The 23,508-nt window shown below is 33.5% G+C and overlaps 3 protein-coding genes and 2 long non-coding RNA genes across 16 annotated transcripts; 2 read left to right on the top strand and 3 right to left on the bottom strand.

Moving 5' to 3' along the window:
- Positions 1 to 138: 138 nt before the first annotated feature.
- Positions 139 to 1,226, top strand: LOC112590515 (uncharacterized). Its single transcript, XR_003114276.1, has 3 exons — positions 139 to 358; positions 816 to 925; positions 1,004 to 1,226. It is a non-coding gene; the product is annotated as an uncharacterized LOC112590515 (long non-coding RNA).
- LOC112590508 (putative uncharacterized protein DDB_G0274535) lies at positions 393 to 5,990 on the bottom strand. 6 transcript variants are annotated; one of them, XM_025307257.1, is made up of 6 exons: positions 5,684 to 5,987; positions 5,364 to 5,501; positions 5,067 to 5,256; positions 4,881 to 4,973; positions 4,654 to 4,773; positions 393 to 626 (listed from the first exon to the last, which is right to left on the bottom strand). In XM_025307257.1, exons 3-6 carry the CDS (start codon positions 5,135 to 5,137, stop codon positions 566 to 568), a joined length of 345 nt encoding a protein of 114 aa, XP_025163042.1. In that variant the 5' UTR covers positions 5,138 to 5,256; positions 5,364 to 5,501; positions 5,684 to 5,987; the 3' UTR covers positions 393 to 565. The 6 variants fall into 6 exon arrangements, with proteins under 6 accessions (XP_025163042.1, XP_025163019.1, XP_025163022.1 ...); XM_025307234.1 differs by lacking the exon at positions 393 to 626 and adding an exon at positions 3,067 to 4,571 and having other exon boundaries at positions 5,684 to 5,989; XM_025307237.1 differs by lacking the exon at positions 393 to 626 and adding an exon at positions 3,067 to 4,571 and having other exon boundaries at positions 5,770 to 5,989.
- A 2,614-nt stretch (positions 5,991 to 8,604) lies between these two features.
- On the bottom strand, positions 8,605 to 9,270 carry LOC112590552 (uncharacterized). The gene is made up of 3 exons (XR_003114299.1): positions 9,122 to 9,270; positions 8,750 to 8,828; positions 8,605 to 8,631 (listed from the first exon to the last, which is right to left on the bottom strand). It is a non-coding gene; the product is annotated as an uncharacterized LOC112590552 (long non-coding RNA).
- A 78-nt stretch (positions 9,271 to 9,348) lies between these two features.
- On the top strand, positions 9,349 to 11,481 carry LOC105187769 (60S ribosomal protein L6). 2 transcript variants are annotated; one of them, XM_011148766.3, is made up of 4 exons: positions 9,349 to 9,623; positions 9,971 to 10,165; positions 10,393 to 10,666; positions 11,093 to 11,481. In XM_011148766.3, exons 1-4 carry the CDS (start codon positions 9,387 to 9,389, stop codon positions 11,437 to 11,439), a joined length of 1,053 nt encoding a protein of 350 aa, XP_011147068.2. In that variant the 5' UTR covers positions 9,349 to 9,386; the 3' UTR covers positions 11,440 to 11,481. The 2 variants fall into 2 exon arrangements, with proteins under 2 accessions (XP_011147068.2, XP_011147069.2); XM_011148767.3 differs by lacking the exon at positions 9,349 to 9,623 and adding an exon at positions 9,735 to 9,811.
- Positions 11,482 to 11,972: 491 nt separating this feature from the next.
- Positions 11,973 to 16,276, bottom strand: LOC112590490 (uncharacterized). Of its 6 annotated transcripts, XR_003114261.1 has the most exons (7): positions 15,987 to 16,014; positions 15,834 to 15,922; positions 15,240 to 15,405; positions 15,020 to 15,158; positions 14,793 to 14,873; positions 14,254 to 14,520; positions 12,928 to 13,624 (listed from the first exon to the last, which is right to left on the bottom strand). XR_003114261.1 is itself a non-coding variant. In XM_025307181.1 (5 exons), the coding sequence occupies exons 3-5, from the start codon at positions 14,818 to 14,820 to the stop codon at positions 13,545 to 13,547; spliced, it is 375 nt and encodes a 124-aa protein (XP_025162966.1). In that variant the 5' UTR covers positions 14,821 to 14,873; positions 15,020 to 15,158; positions 15,240 to 15,407; the 3' UTR covers positions 12,928 to 13,544. The 6 variants fall into 6 exon arrangements, 3 of the variants coding, with proteins under 3 accessions (XP_025162961.1, XP_025162957.1, XP_025162966.1); XR_003114262.1 differs by lacking the exon at positions 15,834 to 15,922 and having other exon boundaries at positions 15,973 to 16,276; XM_025307181.1 differs by lacking the exons at positions 15,834 to 15,922; positions 15,987 to 16,014 and having other exon boundaries at positions 15,240 to 15,407.
- Positions 16,277 to 23,508: the final 7,232 nt, after the last annotated feature.

Here is a 23,508-nt window from a genome sequence, read left to right as displayed (position 1 = left end):
ATACTGCGTTCTGATTGGTGCATTTCCATCCATCTTCGGAAATGTACCAATCACAACGCAATATTTTCATCCAGCAAGCAATCCAGCACGAAAACAAGCACCGTGTGCCGCTGGCTGTATGAAGCAAAAATGATTAGCGTTAGCAGCGCTCTCTGAGATGGGACATGTGAGAAATCGGAACTAATTTGTGGCCGCCATATTGCTACAGTTGCATTCGCTTTAATGCTTTAGTGCTTTAAGCCTTCAATAAGAAAAAAAAGTGTTACGAAGAAGAGGTGTTACGAGGAAGAAGCACGAGAAGAAGCAGGTGCGAGAAGGAAAAACTTTTAGTATTACTGCCAGTAACGACAACTAAAGTGTAAGTTTTGTCTTTATATATTGTATTGCATTTATATATAAATATTATGCATTAGTATAATTGTCAACTTTTTACTAACAGAGACTAATAAGTAAAAAATAAAAGTGAGCTTTGCAATATGCTAACATAACAAGAGCAAGTTTGATAAAGATTGTAGAAATTCTTAGCGATGCATGCCTGCAAGAAGTTTGTGCTTAGTTTCTGCTGTTAATCTGCTGCTAAAAAATTTGATACACCTTGTGTACGAGTTATTCCAGCAGATTGATGACTGAAAACAAGAAGAATATGTTATGACTATCCTTGAATGTAATGTCAAATCATGTTATATTAGCTGGTTGCTTTTTGAACATGAGCTGCATACAGGCATAGATAGCTAAAATTTCTTCATGGAATCTACTCTATATATATATAAAATTTATGAAGATATTTATGTACTCTCTCTCTCTCTCTCTTGCAGAAGGACTACAAGAAGACTTCAACAAAGGAAGAAGAAAACAAGAAGAAACAGTTACTCAAGAACCACCAAAATCTTTTCCCTGTTAGCGACAAACAACTTGTTTTATTTGAGTATGCATGATACTGTAATATTGTATACTGATGATGCAAATATCTGTTTAACTAAATACAGGTTTATTTTTTTTATAGGTCTCATAACAGCAGGATCAAGATGGTACGAGTATGTTGTGTACCAAGATGTTCGACAGGGAAGACAGCACCATCGCATAAATTCTCACGAAATGCTGAACGTAGGCTACAATGGTTCAAGAATTTGAAAATGGAGCCAGTAGAGGGACCTGAGGAGAAAAAGTTATGAGTATGCTACAACCATTTTAGGGACAGCGATACTATACAATTTTATTACAAATTTCTTTTAATATTATTATAAAATTTAGTATTATTAACAAATTATTGTCCTTATATTTATGTTTAAGGTATTAATATTTTCTTTATGTATACATATTTACATTTTTTTCGTCAAATATATACATTTCATAGAATACACATTATTTTCTGCATTTTTACTTCGCACTAATATTCCTCGTATTTCCTATATATACTATACGCACATATGTGTAAATATGTATGCATCATAGACATAGTAAGAATAGACTGCGCGTGTACTTTTGTGAAGACTGAAGATCAGGTAGAAAGAGACAGAAAGCAAGTGCCGAGTATCTTTCTTTCTCTGCTCACGCATGCGCAGTGATGCGTAGTAATATAACGTGCTATATACATGATGTTAGATTAAAAAAAGTTGTGTAATGTTAAATAAAACCGTTTAAAATTTAGAGATAAATGTGTTTCAACTATTATAAACTACGTGTAAACATTTATATTGAAACGATTAAATATTTTATACATGAATATGTGTGGAAAAGTTGTAATAAAAATATCAATATTACAAAGTAATATAATCTTTATTAAAAAAATATATATATATATTTTTATATAAGTTGTTGTTTATTTATTGATTTTTGAACAAGGTTATTTTATTATTTTTCATCCGAACTCGTTGTATCGAATCTGCGAATGATGTACTTTCATGTTTTAAAATTAAATTAAAAAATGTTTTCAAAATTAATTTAATTATTTGGTTTCGGTGATCAAAAAGTGGACTTTGATCGAATATATGATTATTATAGTCAAATATATAACAGGAATGCAGCGTACAGCCTCACATATGAGATGTGCAAGAATATTTTTATTTGTAAATAGTCTATGTTGATTACATCGTACTATTTTATATGCTATCTTACATATCGTAATCACATCATTTGATGCATCACATAAGTTGCCTCGATCCTTTATCTGTATAAGTTTACTGGTACGCTCTATATTCAACTGTTTATATGTATTATTTGAAAGTAATTGCTTGCATTCTGAACAATTAATTCTTTTCATAATAGTTTTAGCAACATATCCTGATATGTAAGCAATGATTTCTTCAGCATATTCATTAACTTTTTTATCATGTAATACATAATTATGCTCAATAAAGATAAGATCTGAAGGTTCATCTTCTAAAGATCTTTCTTCTAAAATAGTATCTTTATTTTGTTCTACATTGTTCGTTAATTGTCTGTATATCATTCGTAGATTCATGTGAAAGTGTTAGCAATACAGTATCATCTTGTGGAATGCAATTAGCATTCAATGAGATTGACACATTCGCTAAATGCAATATCTTTCTATATGACACCTTAAATTGCTTTACGCTAAGATTATTATTCCAACCATGCATTCTTCTAATCAATGAAAAAAAAGTTTCGATATGGTCCTGTGATAATTTATAAGTAAGAAGAAAGTTTATTGCATTTACATTAAATAATTCTTCTGCTAATGCAATAACGTTCTGCAAATTAATTATAAATCCAATGAAACTTGTTTTGAGGATGCTTTGTAATACGGGAACATCATTTATTGTTAAGGAAGCAATGTAATGCATAAAAGTTTTAGCTTTATCTTTAATAGTACATAATGTATTTCTTGTTATTGCATGTTTATTTTCAGTTTTATTGTATATGTTACGTGAATTTAAGATATCAAATATGTCATTGAAAGTTTTACAAAATGTTGCAGTAGTTGAAGCTCCTATAAATCTTGGTTCTTTTAATTCATATTCTAAAAACGTCAATGCATCAGCCACAGAATTACTTAATGTTTGTGCTGCTAGATTAACTTTCATCTTTTCATTAAAAAACTGTATATGTCTTTTTCGCATTTTATTGGCAACATGTAATTTTTCCACAGTTTGCATATTTACTAATTCTTTCAGAAAGTTCCAACTTATTACATTTTTGTCTTTATCTTTAATAACCCCTTTACTAATTGCATTCCTCACAAGCTTCAACATGTGACATGCATCATAAAAAATATAAATAATTTTAGATTTGTCAATAGGATGCTTAAAATATGGAACATATGTTCAAAATTGACATGTTTTAACTGTGCGCCTAGTATCTCGCACATTGCAATATTAGAAGTTGCTCCATCAAATGTAATACTAACAACGTAAATTGCTTTTTCATGGAGAATACTTAAAATGTTATTTAACAAATTTGCTTTTTCCTTACCATTTAATGCCTCGATAACATAAAATGCAATTGGGATTTTAAAATGATCATTTATGCACACTAACATAAAAAAAAGAATATGGGTAGCAAGTGGCAGACTGTCAGACTTACTATCTTTAATACCCGTTTCAATAAAATCGTGTAATTCTTTGCCGTCCCAACTTTTTTCTTAATATTCATTTCATCAAAAGTTATATTGAAAACTAAGTTTTTTCCTTTCTCTCTAGCATTTTGCACCTTATCGAGTTTAGTTTTAAACGATTGTTCAGATATACCGAAATTGCTACGAATTGTCTGCTTGCGCAGTGTACTGGGGTGAGGTAAACTTTTTAAAAACATTTTTCTTACATACAAATATGCTGCAGGCGAATGAAAATGTAACGTGCATGCAAAACTTTTTAAACTTTCGGGGAACGACTTTTTTCGCTTCTTATTTAACATTGTAAGTAGCAACTGTTGCATAACAGGTGACAATATATCCTAAATAAAGAAAAAGGAAGTACAAAATATAGATATGAAAACAGAAGAAATCAAGGAGACAAATAGTTGTACGCATAGACATATACATAATAACTTATTTAGAACGAAGATATAACATCATTAGTGCATTTGTAGATTTGTAAATTGAGAGGGTATATGTATACGCACAATATTTGTTATATCATATTTTTAACATGATGTAGAAATCAAGTATTGTTCTATCATTTGCTTCATTATCATGGACCTTTCTATAAGAGTTAATATTATGATGAAGTTACATTGTGATTGGAGAGTTATCATGAACTTTCTTATAAAAGAATAAACATTGTGGACAATGTGAATTTCAAATCTTTCTGCGAATGGAAAATAGCTAAACTCAACTTACTTTGATTGCATCTATACTATTATTTGTTATAAAGTTTTTACTTTTCAGGTCCTGAAGCAAATCTTTATAAGTTAAAACTTTCTTTTGCATACGGTTTTTCTTTTGCCACATATTTTTTGTTTCATTTCGAATATATGACACATATCTTACAAACTGTTCCCATTTTGCATCAGACACAAAATCTGTTTTACGGAAGCATTTTGTAGCATGTTTAGAAGTGTTTACAAATATTTTTTTAATTTTTGAGTTTCTAAAATTCTCTTGTGACAATTTCCTGAAAATAAAATTTTGATAATTTATAATTTGTTGGAATAATACTCGATAGGAAAAATTATTTTAATCTTTAGATATCTCACCTTTTTCTACTGTGATTATTACTATGGTTGCTATGGATGTTTATGTTATTAACATCTTCTGCTACATGTGTATGTATATCTGCATCTGTGTCCATAATGGAATTCTTACTCATATTTTCACTATAAAACAAAAAATATTCACATACATTAATGTTTTATCTTATATATTACGATAACTTTATTTTCCTTTTTGGTGTATATCTTAGTGTATCTTTAGTGTTTCTTACCTATTTCTTTTATTGTCTATGTCATTATTTTCTGCTGTATTTGTATTTATATCTGTGCTTAAATTGGTATCTGTATCCTTCTCCACATGTTTACTACAAAACAAAATATTTCAATGTAATGGATTTATTGCATCTTCCTGTAAGATTATTACATGTATGTTCTTATTTATAATTTAACATTCTCACCAATTTTCTTCCACAAGAATTAATGGAACTGCAGTCTTTCTCAATATTTTATTTTGTTTATATTCATTCATTTCATGATAGTCATTTTTTGTAAAGTGGTCACTGCTCCTTTGTTTTTACTCCTTTGTAAGATACATCACGGTCAATAACGTGAAACCATTTTTTTCGCATTTCTTCATTTTTTAGGATTCTGTAAATTTTTTACATATATATTTTCACTTATATATATGTGTATATATATTATTAATTACGATATGTTTACATTCATATTGAATACAAATATATTTTTTAAATTACTTATGAAATGATCGTGGATAAAGAGGGTTTTCTTCCACACCACAAATACAGCACGTAGTAACTATTTTTTAAATTATTTTATTCCTTGTTTTCTCCGTGAATATGTATATGCTATGATGCGTCGACGGATTCGATTAACTGTAGTCAACAAAAACTTTTAGCAACACACCAGCACTGACACAACAATGACAGAATAATCAGTTTTTCTTAAATGAAAATGCGAAACGAATGTCCAAGGCATTAGAAGGAAAGTAGAGAAATAAAGCTGCAGAGAAACGCGGACAGAGCAGTTAGAGAAGATCTTCCAATGTGATTCTAACCTTCACGCTACCCTTAATCCTGCTATGACCGACATGCGCCTGTGATCGCAGGGAAATTAAGCGCGTAACAATACGTTGATACTAACTTTAAATAAATAAAGCAGAGCATCTCCTGAATCGTGCAGCAAATAAACTGGGAACCGACTACGCACCTCTTTTCAACCGCATACAGCTGTTTCACTATTCTTTTTCGCTCCCCACTCTTTCCCCACTCCTTTCCTTGTGTGAGAGAGAAAGATACTCGGCACCTATTGTCCGTCTCTTTCTACTTGATCTTCAAGTTTTGGCCCTCACACGCAGTCTATTCTTATTATGCCTATGGTATGCATAGACAGCTATACATACACACACATTGACACATGACGCCATATTGAATTTAGTACCACCGAAGAAATGTCCTATTTCAGAGAGCGCCACAAACGTTGGACGCTAAAGGTGCGTTCGGGGAGTCGCTATTAGTGCTACCAACGCAAATGCTACCAATACTGTTCGTGGAGTCAATAGCACGATAGCGATAGTAAATTTCATGAACAGCACTAGTGTAGCGTTAGCATTACTGCCAGGGGTTATAAACTCCTATTGGTATCACGGTCCTAGTGTTTGCAGCGCCCTCACTGAGTGACAGACTCACGAACAAGAACTAAGATGCATGGTGTGAGTGTCGGCCATATTGAAAAAGTACGTATAGAAATGTAAATGAGAGTGAGGAAGTGACTCAAAATAGCGGTAACAAAAGATATAGTGTAATTTTTCTTCAATTAAAAATATAAAAAAATAATATAGAAATGCTAAGAGCATGTTGTGTGCTCAACTGTACGTCGACAGGTACAATGCCATCACACACTTTCCCAAAAAATGTAGAAATGCGTGAGAAGTGGATGACAAATTTAACCTTGAAGCCATACAAAAAAACAGAAATCAGTAAATTACGAGTATGTTATAAACATTTCAAAGAAACTGATTATACCGGAAGCCAACTTCGCAGATTAATTCGGGCTGCTGTTCCTCATATGGCAACAGAAATAAGTGAAAAACAAACAAGTAGTGGATATTAAGAACGTGATATGAGACATGAAGAACGTAACATTCAACAAGAAAATATTATAGCCTTACAAGAGAATAATAAAGAATTACAAATAGATATAGATAAGATATAAAAAAAACAAGAAATTGCTATACCATTACAAGAGGATGTGAATATATTGTCACAACAACAACAGGCACAACAAGAAAATATAACACTACTGCAGAAAGACGTAGAAACATTATATCATATGCAAGCACAAATACAAACACAAGATCATGATCAATTACAAGAAATAATAAAGGAAGTAGGATCGCTGAAAACACAATTGCACTTAAAATCGCAAACAAGAAGACCAAATCTTGCAGAAGTAACACGGAAGAAAAGTTGTCTCCAACGGCAAGAAAATTTTATGATAATAATATAAAACTCCAAGCACAGAAGAGACGTATGAAATTAATGATTAAAAGAATAAAGCAACAAAATGCAAATAAAAATGTTACATTAGAAAGAAGAATAGATAAAAGCCAAGAAGATAAGACAACAAAAATCCGACAAAACTTTATAAATATGATGTTGAGAAATAATAATGTTCCACCACAGGTAATATAATCCCTTCCTCATCTTTCACCTTTTAAATTTTCCCCAGCATATACAAATATTCGATATATAATGCCTTTAATAATATTTTTAACTTCAATTGTATTGCAATATATCATTGCATTTTATTATATAATTTGCATCCGTAATATGATTTATTTTTGTACACTAATATAATTATATATATTTATATATATAATTCATATATCACATTAATATTTCAATATAGTATTCATAGTTTATATATATATATATAATTTTATATATATATATAAAATTATATATATAAAATAAAAAGAAAAAGCTATATAAACATAGGTCCGGAAATAAATCGTTTCCGAATTATAGCTACTTTTATGTTAAAATATCGTAATTTATTTTTCATGATCATTTATCATAATTTGAAACTATTCATTTTTTTTATATTTTCTTGTTTGGTCATATGATGCTTCATGATATTTATATTTGTATACATATATTGTACACAGATACCTTTTGGTATTTATATTTGTATATACTCTGAATAACGCAGAGTACGATAACATTAGACCGTTGAACATGTTGTTATTCCACGTTTAGATACGGATATTACATTCTTCATTTGATTTCAATATTGGTAAGATTTCTAATTATTCATTTCTTCGATACACTTTTTAACTATCGTTTTCTCTATTTCTTATTTAAGAAACTATAAAAAATAAAGCCAGAGGGTGCAAATGTGCATTGCACAGAATGGGCACCAGATTGAGCACTTGATGTCATAGATCGAGTTCAATAATCAATCAATCGTCCCTTTTCAGGGCCAATGATGTGCAAAATCCCATCGGCGACCTCCACGTGGTGCACATCGGGTGATGCTAATGCCGAGGGTACTGGACATGATGAGATAAAAGATTTTTTCCAAACATTGGCGGAAAAAAGTGCACGATCAACTATGCGAAAATTCGAGTGAATTCCTTGCAGCATTTCAAGAACTTTTTGTCTTCTGCAATTTCCCTCCAAATCCCATCATTCTCGAGTAAAAAATTCAGAAAGTTTGAAAATTTCAATTTTGGAGGCTGAAATTAGTTTGCGTTATAAAAAAATGCTTCAGACAAAAGTTTCATTTTTTTTACGTAGAATCGATTGCCGATGTGAAAAATAGGAGTTCCCATTTAAGAAAAACAAAGTTGACCTTGAATGACCTTGAACCCTTCACCCGAGATCAAAATTGTTGATGGCATCGAATGTCCCCCTTAGAACTGAGCAACATTTGTCTGACATTTTTTTCTGGAAAATATCATCCTCGAATTTTATTCAGCCGGCCGGATTAAAATGGGACACCCTGTATATAAATTTTATATATATACATACAAATGTATTACATACATATAAACAACATACATACAAATGTATTAATTGAAAAATGCATGCAATAAATACTAATTATATATAATATATACCTCTTTTTGAATTGTGTCCATTCTCCTTCATAAAACATAGGAAAGGCTATTTGTATAATGAATTTATCTTCCTATTTTTCTGTAATATATATATTTTTATTCGTAAGAGTAAAAAAAACAAATTAAAAAAGAATAGCAAGACATAACTAGGCGCGAACACGCAATCTGGCGTAGTACCGCGCCCAGTCTACTACGCTACACTGTCATTCGGCAATAACTCTGCAAATATTAGAATAACTGTGCATACTTAAAATCGCGAAATTTCAATTTGTAATTTCTCTCAGATGCTTGAGTGTTGCATCGTCTCCGCTTAACAATATCTTTTGCTGAATCTATACTACATTTCTGCCAAAGCTCGTCAAAATCAGTTACCCCAAGTTTGGTAGCAGCCCTTGTCAGATTATAGTCCAAAAAGAATTAGCCTCACTCACGTCGCTGAGCGAGAACGAGAGCGAGAAAGAGGGAAAGATATTCTCGCTCGCGTTGCTGAGCGAACACAAGAGCGAGAAGGAGGGAATGGGTGCATTCAGCACTACAACCGCTCACCGAGCGCTAAGTGAGCTCTTGCATCTGATTGATATATATCTTTAGATTTAAAAATATACACCATACTCAGTGAGCGGTTGCACAATGCGGAATGCACAATGATATCTCTCTGTCGCTCGGCGCGTCGACGATTGACGAGCGCGTGGTCCATACGGATAGACTGAGCCGGCTATGGTGCGTGCATGGTGGGGGAAATCAGAAAAGAGTCGTGAATATTGGCATCGTAGTTCATATACACGGTTGTACAGAGGGCGCCTCATACTGGGCTCGGCTAAAAGCGGCCCGTGACCTCTCTCCTTCTTCTCTTTGGTTTTATGGTGGATTCGATGTACGTAAAGTAACTTGGTATAATCGGAGAAATCAAATTGTTATTAACAATAATTCGTTGAAATTAGCGAACAAATATCGCACAATTTAGCCCGATCTGTACGAATATCGTATTTTTATGGCAACGAACACTAATTTTACAATTTCATCACGTGTGCATTGTGCGGTTTGCGTGTAACATTCCTGATTGTAATTTCGAATTTTTTATTTTAAATTTATTTTAAATATCAAAAAATGATTTAGGAAACTAAACATGATGCAAATTTCAACGAGTCTCTTGTTTGCACACTTGTGTATTATATATTTTGTAAAATGTGGCATATAACTTCTGATCGTTCACCTTTACAGATGGCGGATACTCCGGAGAAGGTGGCGCCGATATCGGCATCTGTAGCTGCAGCTGCAGCGACGGCGAAGAAGAAAAAGTCGCTTTCGAAACCTAGAAACTATGATTTGGGAAATGGTGTGTACAGATTTAGTCGTACACGTATGTATCACAAGAAGGCAATCTATAAATTCCTCGATAAGAAGACTCCAAAGAAAGTGAGTTAAGATTAGAGCATTTTGTTTTATTTGCACTCTGATATAATACTGAAATTATAATTGTTACATGTAATAATACTTATACAATCGAAATGCTGTGAAGAATGTAATTAAAAATTGTCTGTTAGTTTTTAAAATGATTAAATACAAGTAAGATTTATATGGCTCTTGTTAGTCCAACTTTTTTATTTTGTTTAAAATCTGTATGAATGAATTTATCATGACAGGTAAAGCCGAAGAAACGATTGACAATTGAGAAGCAGATTGGTGGTGACAAGAATGGTGAAACACGTATTGTGCTTTTGAAGAAGAGACGTGCCAATTATCCTACTGCAGATCCAGTCACTGTGCATCATGCTAAAAAGTGCTTCCGTGATCATCGTCGTTATCTACGACTTTCATTGATACCAGGAACCATCTGCATTATGTTGGCTGGTCCTCATAAGGGCAAAAGGGTTGTTTTCCTCAAACAATTGAAGAGTGGATTGCTTTTGGTTACTGGTACATGTTTATCATTATATGTCATTATATCAGCATCATCAGGGTCATTATTCTGTACATAATTACTATTGATTTTCAATTTGCTGAGTGTCATTGTATATGTGTAATTATATTTTAAAGTAATGACATCTGTTGAGCTGACAGTTATCAGTAAATATGTATGGAATAGTGGTTTAGTAAGATATAACTATGAAGGTACAATTTTCCTGGGAGAATTGTTCTTTTTTCTATGTAGTAAACACAAAACTACACATGCTCAGTTGTAATATCTTAGGATGTATTAGCAATGATATAATATTAAATCGTAAACATATAAAAAGGCTTAGAAATTAAGTTATGATATTATTCACACATTGGATATTTGATATTATCGATTCTTATAATGTAGGAATGATTTATTAATTATATGGTAATGAATCCATACAGGACCATTCTTGATCAACGGTTGTCCTCTGCGAAGAGTGAGCCAAAATTATGTAATAGCTACATCCACGAAGCTGGATCTCTCAGGCTTTGAATTACCACAACACATGAGAGATGAATACTTTAAGAGGAAGCGTGACAAGCGTGCTAAGAAAGAAGAAGGAGATATCTTCAGCAAAAAGAAGGAGGAATATACACCAAGCGACTTGAGAAAAAAAGATCAAAAACTGGTTGATAAAGCAATTATTGATATTATCAGAAAACATAAAGATAAAAAGATATTATTTGCTTATCTGTCGGCAATGTTTGGCTTGCGAAGCAGTCAATATCCACACAGATTAAAATTCTAATCTGTTAACGAATCATTCAAAGAAATAAAAAAGTGAAGTGTCTCAAGTGTGCTTTCTTGACTTCTCCATCCTTCTCTTCCTTCTTGGTCACTCCATATCTCACCATCCCTGTCCCCCTCATCCTCCTCTCCATCCTTTTCCTTATTCTCCTCATATGGAAAAGTGCCTATATAGAAAATTTTATGAATATAGTTTTATGCATGGAGGTAGGAATATCTGGAGGGAGCATATTTCTCCGATCATGAAGCCTAAGGGGAAAGGGGAGTGTAAGTCTATTGTAACGTCTATGAACTACCAAGATGGCGACAGCAGTGACGGTGATTACATGGAATATCTATTGTAACGTCTTGGAAATACAACTTCCACATGAATAAAAATAATAAATTGAATTTGATGCATTGTGAGAAAAAGTAATTTCAGAGAACAAAAATATAATCAATTTACGTATGGTTTATTATGAAATATACAAAACGTATGACAAAATAAAAATTGCATTATAAATATAATATAATTATAAAAGTAAATTATAATTTTATAATATAGTTATAGTTATAGACTATAACGCATGTCTTACTTTTTATTAACATAAAAGAAATATAAATGTAAACGCAAAAACTACCAGTAACACAATACAATGTTATAATTTTCTACTCAAGATGTAACTGTTACGTAGGATGCACATTATGATATTGTATAATTAGAAATTAGAACATGAGTGTAATGTTACTGTTAGTTATTGTTTACTAGAATTATTGTCCCTTAAACAAAACTATTTTGTTAAATGCTTGCCTTATACTTATGTTATCACGAAGTATATTACGCCCTATAAAATGTAATCTTATTTTAATATATTTAGAGGCGATTGCTCTCATAAGATGAAACACATGATTTTCTAAAATTGTTTGATCACGAGAATGTTCTTCTATATTTGAGAAAATATTTCTATTTTCAATGAGACGTTGCAAAACTTGATTCAAGAGATAAATTTCTGTAAATTTTTTTGATAAACATTTATCGCCACTTTCACGCAAAGCTAAACGAATTGCAATTTCAGCTTTAGTACAAATTACAATTACATCGTGTGAAGGCAATCTTAAGCCCCCACGATTTTTAATATTAATTAAAGAACATTCGATATGTGTTTCGTTGCCAGTAAGAGCTTCGATACAAGTTTCACAATGTAGAATTTTTTCTAAATGTCTTACAACAAAACCTGCAATATAAGCTATAACTCTCGTTGTAAATTCTGAAAGCGTTATTGTATCAAGCAAAAGAGGTAAATTTTCGTTCCTATCTTCATGATTGCTATCATCTATTACTCGAGATTTCGGAGTTGACTGATTTATTATAGTTGCAGAATTCGCAGAAACATGTAGTATTGAAATTATTTCTAGCGGGATGCAATTACCAGTTGCTGTCTCTGTGATCTCTGTATGGACAAGAATTTTTTTATAAGCGGCTTTAAATTGCCGAGCCGTCGGGTTATTGTTAGAACCTCCATGAGCTCGTACAGAGCTGAATAACAATTCAACGTGATCTTGGTTAAATTTGTAACCTGATATATATTTTAATACGTCTTGACTAACAACTAAATCTTTATAAAGTATTGTTATACTTTTGATACATATCATAAAACCGAGGAATGCACATTTATTTTTAGTTGATTATAAATCAACAATTGACCATCTGTCTTTCGTAATTGTGATAGGAAATTATAGCCTTCTTTTAATTTTTCCAAAATTATAGAACTATTGTTTTTATTTAACGGTTGTTTGAACCCTATCTGTTTCATGTTCCTCGAATTTAAGATATCAAAAAGATCATTTATTATTCGTATGAATCTTATCGTTGGGGCCGAATTTGCAAAATCTGTATATCGTAAATCATTTTTACAAATTTCTAATGCATCAGCTACAGAATTACTGAAGATTTGCACTGCGAGTTTTACTTTCATTTTTTGTTTATGGTATTGTATATGACGCGTTCTTAATTTATTACCCAAGTGTAGACTTTCCTTAACTTGAATGTCATTAAGCTTCGTAAAATGTTCCTATTGGATCATATCACCATTGTCATCAATTATTGATTTATGTTCTCCAATACAATTACGTAATAGTTTCACACAATGGCATGGGTCGAGAAATACAGTAACTTTTCTGTCCGTTATCGGATGAGAGAAATAAGTCTGAAAAGATGTAAAGTTAAAATTACATCCTAAAAGTGTGCACATGGTTAAATTAGCTGGAGCCCCGTCAAAAGTTACAGATATTATATTTATTTCATGCTCATGCAATAGTATTAATGCCTGACGAACCATATTGAACTTTTGCTCTGCATTCAGACCAGAAATAAAGAAATATCCAATGGGAATTTTCCAGGATCCATTAATACAATTTACAAGAAACACTAGTGCTTCTTTTGCTATTATACCGTATTCACAATCAATATTAGGCCCCAAGTCTATATATCCACAATATTTCTCACCATCATATTCTACATGTTGTCTTACAGCCATTTCATCGAATATAAGAGCGCCAAAAAGAGGATAATTTACTAAATTAGCACGTTTTTTAATGGACTTCAATGCTTCCTCGTTAAAACCAGGTTCACCGTGAACCGACTTGTACCATTTACTTATTGTTTTTGGATGGGGTAAACAAGTATCAAATTTTTTTCGAATAAATGCATACGCTCATGGCGAATAAAAGTGCAACGTTAAAGCAAACGATCTTAATTCTGGCCTATACTTTTTAGGCGTTGGAGTTTTATTAATCTTATTAACTTGACGTTTTAATAATTGTTTGTTGAAATTACCTAAATCTTTTAAGACATCCAGCTGTTCTGCATTAAGAAGATTTTTTTTTTTCAAACATGTCAATACATCTTTCAATTTTGCAACACACTTAATGGTTCGTCGTTGCTTTTGTTGTAACATTTTAATTTTTTTCTGAAATTCTTTTCTCGTATACATCAACGCAGTTCTCAACGATTGTTTCCGTGGCGTGTTTTCTGATAGATATGGCGAAACAATTATTCCTTGATTTTTAATTCTTGAAGTACGTGGTGTACTCGTCTGGGAAACTGTATCAAATACAACGTTGATGAAAAAATATAACTAAACGAAAAAAATTTCATAAACATTATTCTTTTATTAGGAAAAAAAAGTAACTACATATCTTGAGTAGAAATGCTAAATTTTTATTCTCTTATTCAATCTATAGTAACTAGTAACAAAACTATTAAAAATCACTGGCCAATTTATTATTAATATAAAATTTTTGTAATAGTCCGCTATCACTTAACAGTGTTTCTACAAAATGATTTGTTTTATCTATTGCAATTGATAAATATACCTTGTTCAATGTTGTCACATATTTCCATGGAATCAAGATTTTCTGCTTCTTTGATTCATGTTTCAGGATCATCTATATAATCTATATAATTGTCATTAAAAGAATCATTATATTTTATAAGAAATTATTAATAAGATTATTCATAACTCCACATCACTAAACAGTTACAATAAGATGATCACTAAATAATATATGTTTTATAATAAGATAATTATGTTTTAACATACTTTTTTCTGCATTGTGATGTATTTTTTGTATTTTTACAGGATCAAGATTCTGTTACTCTTTCATTAAATTATAATTATGTTCGTCCAATATTTTTTTTCGTTTCACAGGAGACTCGTCATTTTTCATATTCATATTATTCTGTAATACATATTTTGTTAATACATATTGTCTTACAAAATATAAAATACTTGAAACTGATAATTCTATGTCTATACATACAAATGGGACAGCACCAGATCTAATTCTAATACAATTAAGTGATGTTTTGTCCATATCACTTTCTTCAAAATGTAATGAGCAAATAAATGCATTTTCTGGAACATTACTGTCATTTAAGTCCATTCTATCAAGCCACTTTTTACGTACTTGTGGTTTCTTTGGAATTCTGTAATTATCAAATTACTTTAAAAAATGTCAACAATGATATAAAATATAATTTTACTTTGAATAATCAATAGTATTAAAACATATCTGTGAAATGTAATTAGTCTGCCATGCGAGTATTCCCATCTCAATTGTGTTTTATTTTTTCGTGTTACGTGTCTTCTGCTCTTGCAGTCTTTTGCATAACAATCAGGCATATTGCGTGAATTATTATGTGAATTTATTATTGCAAAGCACTTTATTACAGATATAAACAACTTTATTGCAAGCACTTTTATTACAAAATATGTGCAACACACACAACCTCAAAATTCTTTGGTTATAATCACGCCGTATGACGTAAAAATAGATTTGAGTTACATATATCGTATCTTATATATATGTTATTTTTGAACCACCAAGATGGCCGCTACGGATATTTCCTCTCACCTCTCAGGCTTCACTCCCCTCGCCCTCAAAAATACTTTATGCTCCCTCCAGATATTCTTACCTCCATGGTTTTATGAATGAATTTATAACTGTGCATAATAATATTGTAAATATATTTCTATGGTTAAATAAAACTTACTTCTCATTTCTTACTTTTAACATTTTCCCTCCTCTCTTCCTCTTTTTTTTCCTCTAAATCCATTCTCTCTTCTTCTCTTTCTTCTTCGCTCTCTTTCTCTCTCTCATGTGTCTCCATTTCCTACACACTACAATTCATGCCAATCATTAAAAAAGAAACATAATATACAAATAATATTAAAGGTACAAAAATATTTGGTTAACTAAAAACATCGTTCGATTTTGTATTAGGTCATTAAAGGGATCCTGGAGCGGCGACCGAACTCCAACGCGATTGCGCCCTCATCTGAGCGGAACTAATAATGTCGATAATACCGACATTTACAGTTTCGTTATCGACATTTATCGATATGTACATATAGACACGTTTCCATATATATTGCGAAAATATACATTGGGTGCGTTCACAACACTCAACAGTTGCGCAACTGTTGAGTAATTCGTCAACGTTATTGGTCTGAGTGTAAGGAACAGTAAGGACCAATAGTCACTAATCGCTCACTGAGCGGTTTTCTCCACTGAACGCACCCATTATGAAAACATATAGTATACATAATATATATTATAGATCTTCAATATTCGCAATGCATATTGAAATATAGTCTATATATAAAGTAATCATTTAGAACACACATAAAAGTCGCAGTGAAAAGTAGAAAGCCTTTTACATTGTATTCTATGTGTTGAGACATGATATCTTGAAGTTTTAGTGTTTTATCGTCCTGTACAAGTATACAAACGATTTAACAGCACATAGATAACTATTTTTGTCGCACACATATTTAGAATACAATTCCATAATATGGTTCACACTGTTTTCGCTGTGTTTCTTTCAGTGCATGTATTCTCAGAGGAATTTGCATGTATTCAACATGCAAATAATATATACTCAAACGCAAAAAACCCGGTACACTAAAAATTTGGGAAAAAATTACAAAATTTCAAATAATCATAATTTGGTAAATAATGAAGATACAAATATGCGCAGAAATGCAAAATGAAGCTTGAAACGTCCTCTTTAAGAATATCTGAATGGCAATTATGCTCGGCCATTTTTTTCAAAATGGCGGATGATAAAGTGAGAGGATGCAAAATTGATAATCACAGGTCCGTGTTTGCGATGGTGCATGGTGTGCATCAGGTATCGCAGCATAATGGGACCAAATGCACATGAAGGTATAGAGTGTTATCTTTAAAATGCTACTTTACCGAGCTCGATGTGATCATTTTTCACTGAGTTGTTCCAAATTTTGCTAAAAATTTTCTTGTTAAATTTGCATAATTCAGTGAATAAGTATCACATCAAGCTCTATAAGGAAGTATTTTAAAGAAAACATTCTATACTTTTAGGTATTTTTCGTCCCATTGAGCTGCGACACTTACTTTGCTCCATGCGCCGTCGCACGCTCGAACCTTTTTTTAGCAACTTTTCATGGTCTCCTTTTTATCACCCGCCATTTTGGAAAAATATCGTTGCGCACAATTTCGATAGATCTTTCGAAAAGTATGGTTTCAAAGCTTTCAAACCGTTTTTGAAATTTGCTGCTAGGATATTTAGCTGTCGAGATATTCAATTTCGAATTTGCAACAAATGTCGATTCAGCGAGGCTTAAGGGGCTAAGACGCTCTGCGGTTCGTTTGGCTCTTTCATAATTTCAATAGCTGTGTTCATGTTTCTCTATATAATAATTTACATAACCAGCATAATATATTCAATGATTTGCATTTATTATTTTAAAAGCCAGGGAAATGAAAGTAAAATTCAATTTAGGTTCTTCATTTTGCGTAATCGATATTACGTAATAAAGATGAATTGCGTTTTAAGATACCGCTGTCATTAGCTCAAATTATGATTGTAAGTCTTTCCAATATAAACCGCATGGAGTTTTACTGGTAGGAAAAGTCCCATTGTATGTAGTGTGTGTGTGTGTGTGTGTTTGTATACCACAAGGATAAGGACCCCGTGGTTCGTCAGCTCCACAGTATTTCAAGATTTCACACCCTCCTTGTGGTGTGTGTGTGTGTGTGTGTGTGTGTGGTGTTACAACAGAGATAATGACCCCGCAGTTCGTCACTCCTGCAGTAATTAATGACTCCAAACCCTCTCTGCTGTGTGTGTGGTGTGTGTGTGTACTAATAGTGGGTATGACTGCCTCGTGCGCGTATTACCTCATTCATACGATCAGGCATACTCCTTATTAGTCTTTTAATTTCATCCTGCGTAATTGTATTCCATTCATTTTCGAGAATTATTCGCAGTTCCCGCAGTGACTGAGGAGCAGGTACGTGATTTCGCACTTTCCTGCCGAGGTTGTCCCATAAGTGTTCGATTGGATTTAAATCTGGACTATTTGCTGGCCAATCGAGTCGATTTATGCCAACTTCATCGAAGAAATCAAGCATTCTTCTCGCAGTGTGTGGTCGAGCATTGTCTTGCATAAACAAGAAGTTCTCTCCGATGAAGGGTGCGTACGGAACAACATACGGAATGAGTATGTCTTCCACGTATACATCTGCGTTCATATTCTTGTCAAAAAAGTGCAGATCTGTATGAGCATTAGCTGAAATTCCTGCTCAAATCATTACAGAGCCTCCATTGTAGCTATGCCTCTCACTTACCGTACAGTCTGCAAATCGTTCTCCACCGCGACGATAAACTCGTTCTCGTCCATCTGGAGAATAGACACAAAAACGAGATTCATCGCTAAAGAGTACTTTGCTCCAGTCTGCATAAGTCCAGTCTCTATGCTCAACTGCAAAATTGAGTCGAGCTACGCGATGGTGACATTTAAGCAAAGGTACAGCTGCTGGCCTGCGCGAAAGCAGATTTTGTTCCTTTAATCTTCTCCAAACGGTGTTAACGGATACATTAATGTTGCGGACATCCCTTAAATTGTTTCTAATTTGAACAGATGTTTGATGTCTGTCTCTTAACGAATTTGAAACAATAAATCGGTCATCATTGTGATTGGTACATCGAGGACGTCCCGATCCAGGCCTTCTATGGAAAGAATTGGTTTGTAAGTACCTGGCATAAGCACGTTGCACAGTTGACATTGACAAATCAAGTGCCTGAGCAACGTACCTTCGACTTCTACCATCTTCAATTAAAGCAATAACTTGAGCAGCCTTTTCAGGATTTATCGTCGCCATAATCGACGCAATAATTTCGATGCGAAACAATCAATTATGGTTTAAATTGATGAAGTTGCACGAAGCAACGAGCTTCGAAAGGAAAAGATCACGGAAAAAGAAAAGTCGCACGAGGCAGCGCTTATCGGAGTGAACCCGTTCGGAAAAGGAAAATTGTTTGTCTTTGTTTATTGTCTTGGCACATACATTTAAGAAAAATCCAGTCAAGCCAGGCGTTAAAGCCCGGCGCACCGACAGAATCTCAGTCAAGCCAGAACGTAAGCCCGGCGTACTGACAAACTCGCGAAGTCCAGCGTACAAGAGATAGTGCCACTATCGGCAGTGGACCGTACGAAGGTCAAAAGCTGTACGAAGGCAATCTCTGAGCGTCTCCGCGGGCACTCTTATATGCCCTGTACCGCGATTCTGTAACTCGTTATTGGAGTTAACGATACTTTCGTTATCGTTGCGCAACTTTTGTATACCGTAGAAAAGCTGCGCAACAATAACGAAACTGTCGTTAACTCCAATAACGAGTTACAGAATCGCGGTACTGGGCAGCTGGAACTCGCGTGCGAGCCGAGGGGCTCGCGCGCGCGACAACCCAGATCGCCGCGTCGCGGCGGCTCCGTAGACTAGGAGCACCAGGGAATTTCGACGTTCAGGTGGTGTCCAGCGACTCAGCATCCCGCGCGCCGGGTCATCGCGAACTCAGGCGCGATCCTGAACAGCATATTCAAGCTGTGTACCATAATGGCCAATCGTACGGAGAAGGTAGAGAGCTAGGGACAGCTTCGCGAACTAAAGTGTATACCACAGTGATCATGCGTAACTGAAGGGTAAAGAATGATAACTTTTGATAAAAATTAAATTTCCAATTCGCAAAATTGTGTAAATTATTGTATAGAGAATAATGAACGCGGCTATTGAAATTATGAAAGAGCCAAACGAACCGCAGAGCCTCTTAGCCCCTTAAGCCTCGCTGAATCGACATTTGTTGCAAATTCGAAATTGAATATCTCGACACCTAAATATCCTAGCAGCAAATTTCAAAAACGGTTTGAAAGCTTTGAAACCATACTTTTCGAAAGATCTATCGAAATTGTGCGCAACGATATTTTTCCAAAATGGCGGGTGATAAAAAGGAGACCATGAAAAGTTGCTAAAAAAAGGTTCGAGCGTGCGACGGCGCATGGAGCAAAGTAAGTGTCGCAGCTCAATGGGACGAAAAATACCTAAAAGTATAGAATGTTTTCTTTAAAATACTTCCTTATAGAGCTTGATGTGATACTTATTCACTGAATTATGCAAATTTAACAAGAAAATTTTTAGCAAAATTTGGAACAACTCAGTGAAAAATGATCACATCGAGCTCGGTAAAGTAGCATTTTAAAAATAACACTCTATACTTTCATGTGCATTTGGTCCCATTACGCTGCGATACCTGATGCACACCATACACCATCGCAAACACGGACCTTTGATTATCAATTTTGCATCCTCTCACTTTATCATCCGCCATTTTGAAAAAAATGGCCGAGCATAATTGCCATTCAGATATTCTTAAAGAGGACGTTTCAAGCTTCATTTTGCATTTCTGCGCATATTTGTATCTTTGTTATTTACCAAGTTATGATCATTTGAAATTTTGTAATTTTTTCCCAAATTTTTAGTGTACCGGGTTTTTTGCGTTTGAGTGTATTTATAAAAGTTGTTTTATGTAAACTATACATATAATTTATACGTATTCGTTCTTCGGTACGATTCATTTTTTGAATCGATATAAGTAAAAGGCTAATAAAAAGTATGTCATGCAAACTCTTAGCCATATTACATAATCATTTATATATTTGTATAATTTAATATGATACATATAAACTTACAAATATTAATAAAATATATCACGACAATATTATATAAAAGAGAATATAGAATGGACTCCTCCATCGCCCATTCCCGTGAGAACGTAACCAATATATTTTTTTCGTCTCTCCGATTTTTGTAAACATTGCATCAAGGCATCTTTTCTCTCGAAGATATTTATTCGAGGTTTTTTTTAAGAATAATTTTTTATCGCCTTGGAAAAGGCAATAGTCTATTGCCTTCTATAATTTTGTAAAAGTGTTGTCTCATGCATAATACATCCTTGGAGTATTTTTCATCGCAAGGATTTCCGCCTAATGTTGTATTATATAGTTGTAGCGAAAGCTGCAGCATAAATTCCACAAAACGTGGAATCCGGTTGTGTGTTAACATTTTCAAAAATGATGTTACTTTCGCTTATATGCGGATAACAGCGATGAATAAAATTTTTTTCTTTAGCTACCAATTTATCGTACGTACAGTTAGGTAAACTATCGTACACGCGAAGTTTGGTGCCATCGAAGAAAATGCATCGCCAATGATCACCGCAATGACCTCCAATGATCTGTAAGCTTCTATTGCTCTGACTAGCTACGATCATGTGAGGTAATTCTAAAAATAGCACACTTTGTGTTTCAAATGCAGAAGTTTCTCTTACGACGCGTAAAAATCGATCCAACGATTCGTCGTTTAACTTGCTGCATCTAGGCAAGACATTTTCATTCACGAAAGAAATAGGAGCAACATGTCATCTAGAATGTTTTTATGTCTCGCCACATCATCTGTTGTTAGATCTCGTTTGTCATTTGAATAACTAACAATGACACAATCGTCATCTTGCTCCAAATCTAGAGAAGCAGTAGTTTGCAAAACATTTGATTTTAATCGTTTGCTCTCTTGGATGCTTTCTCTTTCTATATCTCGTCGGTTAGTTTTTCGACTATAATAAATAAATTTTTATAATAAATAATTTTATAATAAATTTTATAATAAATAAATTTTTTGCATGCTTGTTCTTTAGCTTCGATTATATATCTTGGATCTCTAGTTGGCATATGCCTATTATGGCGGCTGTCCAAGATTTTCGGAAGCATGCATTCATTATAGAAGCGTGTCAATTAGGGCAGCATCTTATTTTTCCAAAAAGCAACGTCTTTGTTAATACGTAACGTTTTAAAACCTTTTGGCGTCCATATAACAAAAATGCAGTAATTTCGCTGCGTTATATTCAATTGCCCTTGAACCTGATAAAAATATCGGTGATTCCGATTCATTTCATCAGGATTTTCTCTATCAAATGCCTTTCAATTGAGGCAATGTCTTTATAGCCTCGTCTGCTGTCAAATGCTCAGCTGACAAAGGACATTTGATTTCGACGAGACCATCTTTTTCAACGAGTCCGTCAAGAGAAGCACCTAAGCATGGATTTTCATCATCAATGAATAATCTGCAAATTTTTATTTCTTTATTCAGCTTTGCGCTCAATTCTTTCCTCGCGTTCTCTTCGTTTTCACGACCATATTTCATGGCTACGGTGTCGATAAACGGAGGAAACAAAATGTTTTTTACAGTCCCTGCGCAAGACGTTGTTGGTCTCATGCGGCACACGGTTCCAAAATTGGATGCCGTCAACATTTCGCGTCTCAATGAATGCCATAATTCGGATTCATTTTGACCTCTCGTATCGCATTCAATTTTCTCTCTGCCTCTACTATTTTCGAATAACTTTTCCAAATGATTTTTTCGAAGTTGCTCGTATACTTCAAATGGATGATCTGGTTTTTGCGATTGCGGGCCGTAATAACGATCTGTTCCCGACACTCGTTTTATTTTTTTTATCTTCCATCTACTAGTCGAGATTCTCTGTTTTTCACAACTTTTATCTGTCGTCCTTTTTCCAATTTCTCGACAACGAGAGGGACACTTTTGTACATGTCTTTATGCACTTGCGTCAGAACTTGTTGCGAATATACTGCCCCTGCAATTCTAGCATTGTAAGAGCCTCGTTCATCAAAATGAATGCGCTTTCCACCGATGTCTTCGCAGATTATCGAATTGAACGATTCTGTACGATTATTTGTTACATTGCATAACAAGTTATCGGAATGAGCGCTTATAAATCTGAAAACATCTTCTATTTTCGCTTACAGACTGTGCAACTTTAAAAATGGTACATAATTTTTCTCCATTTCGTCGCGATCATCTGTGCATGTACGACCGCGTTCTTTACATCGTTTATACTCATCATAAATATGGCTAGGAATATTTAAAATATCTTTTTGTAATTCCATAACCTTGTAATAATGAGGTCGCCCTTCTTCATTTCGTATAGCGACTGCTTTTCTCAATTCTCTTCGCATATTTACAATGTTGTTTTCTACAACATTTCATATTTGCACAAAGCCATGTTTTCTTTGCATTTTCGGCTGAGTCGTTTGTGATACGATTCTCAGCTTCCTGTACAGATTACGAAGCAGGTGATTTATGCATTCCACTTCCTTTACCATCACCTTTTGCTCGCAATATGGATTATTATTTATAT

This window comes from Harpegnathos saltator, unplaced genomic scaffold, assembly GCF_003227715.2.
Source record: "Harpegnathos saltator strain DR-91 unplaced genomic scaffold, Hsal_v8.6 scaffold127, whole genome shotgun sequence".
Lineage (NCBI taxonomy): Eukaryota > Metazoa > Arthropoda > Insecta > Hymenoptera > Formicidae > Harpegnathos > Harpegnathos saltator.
Note: the sequence above shows the minus strand (reverse complement) of the source record. Positions and strands in the feature narration are given on the sequence as shown.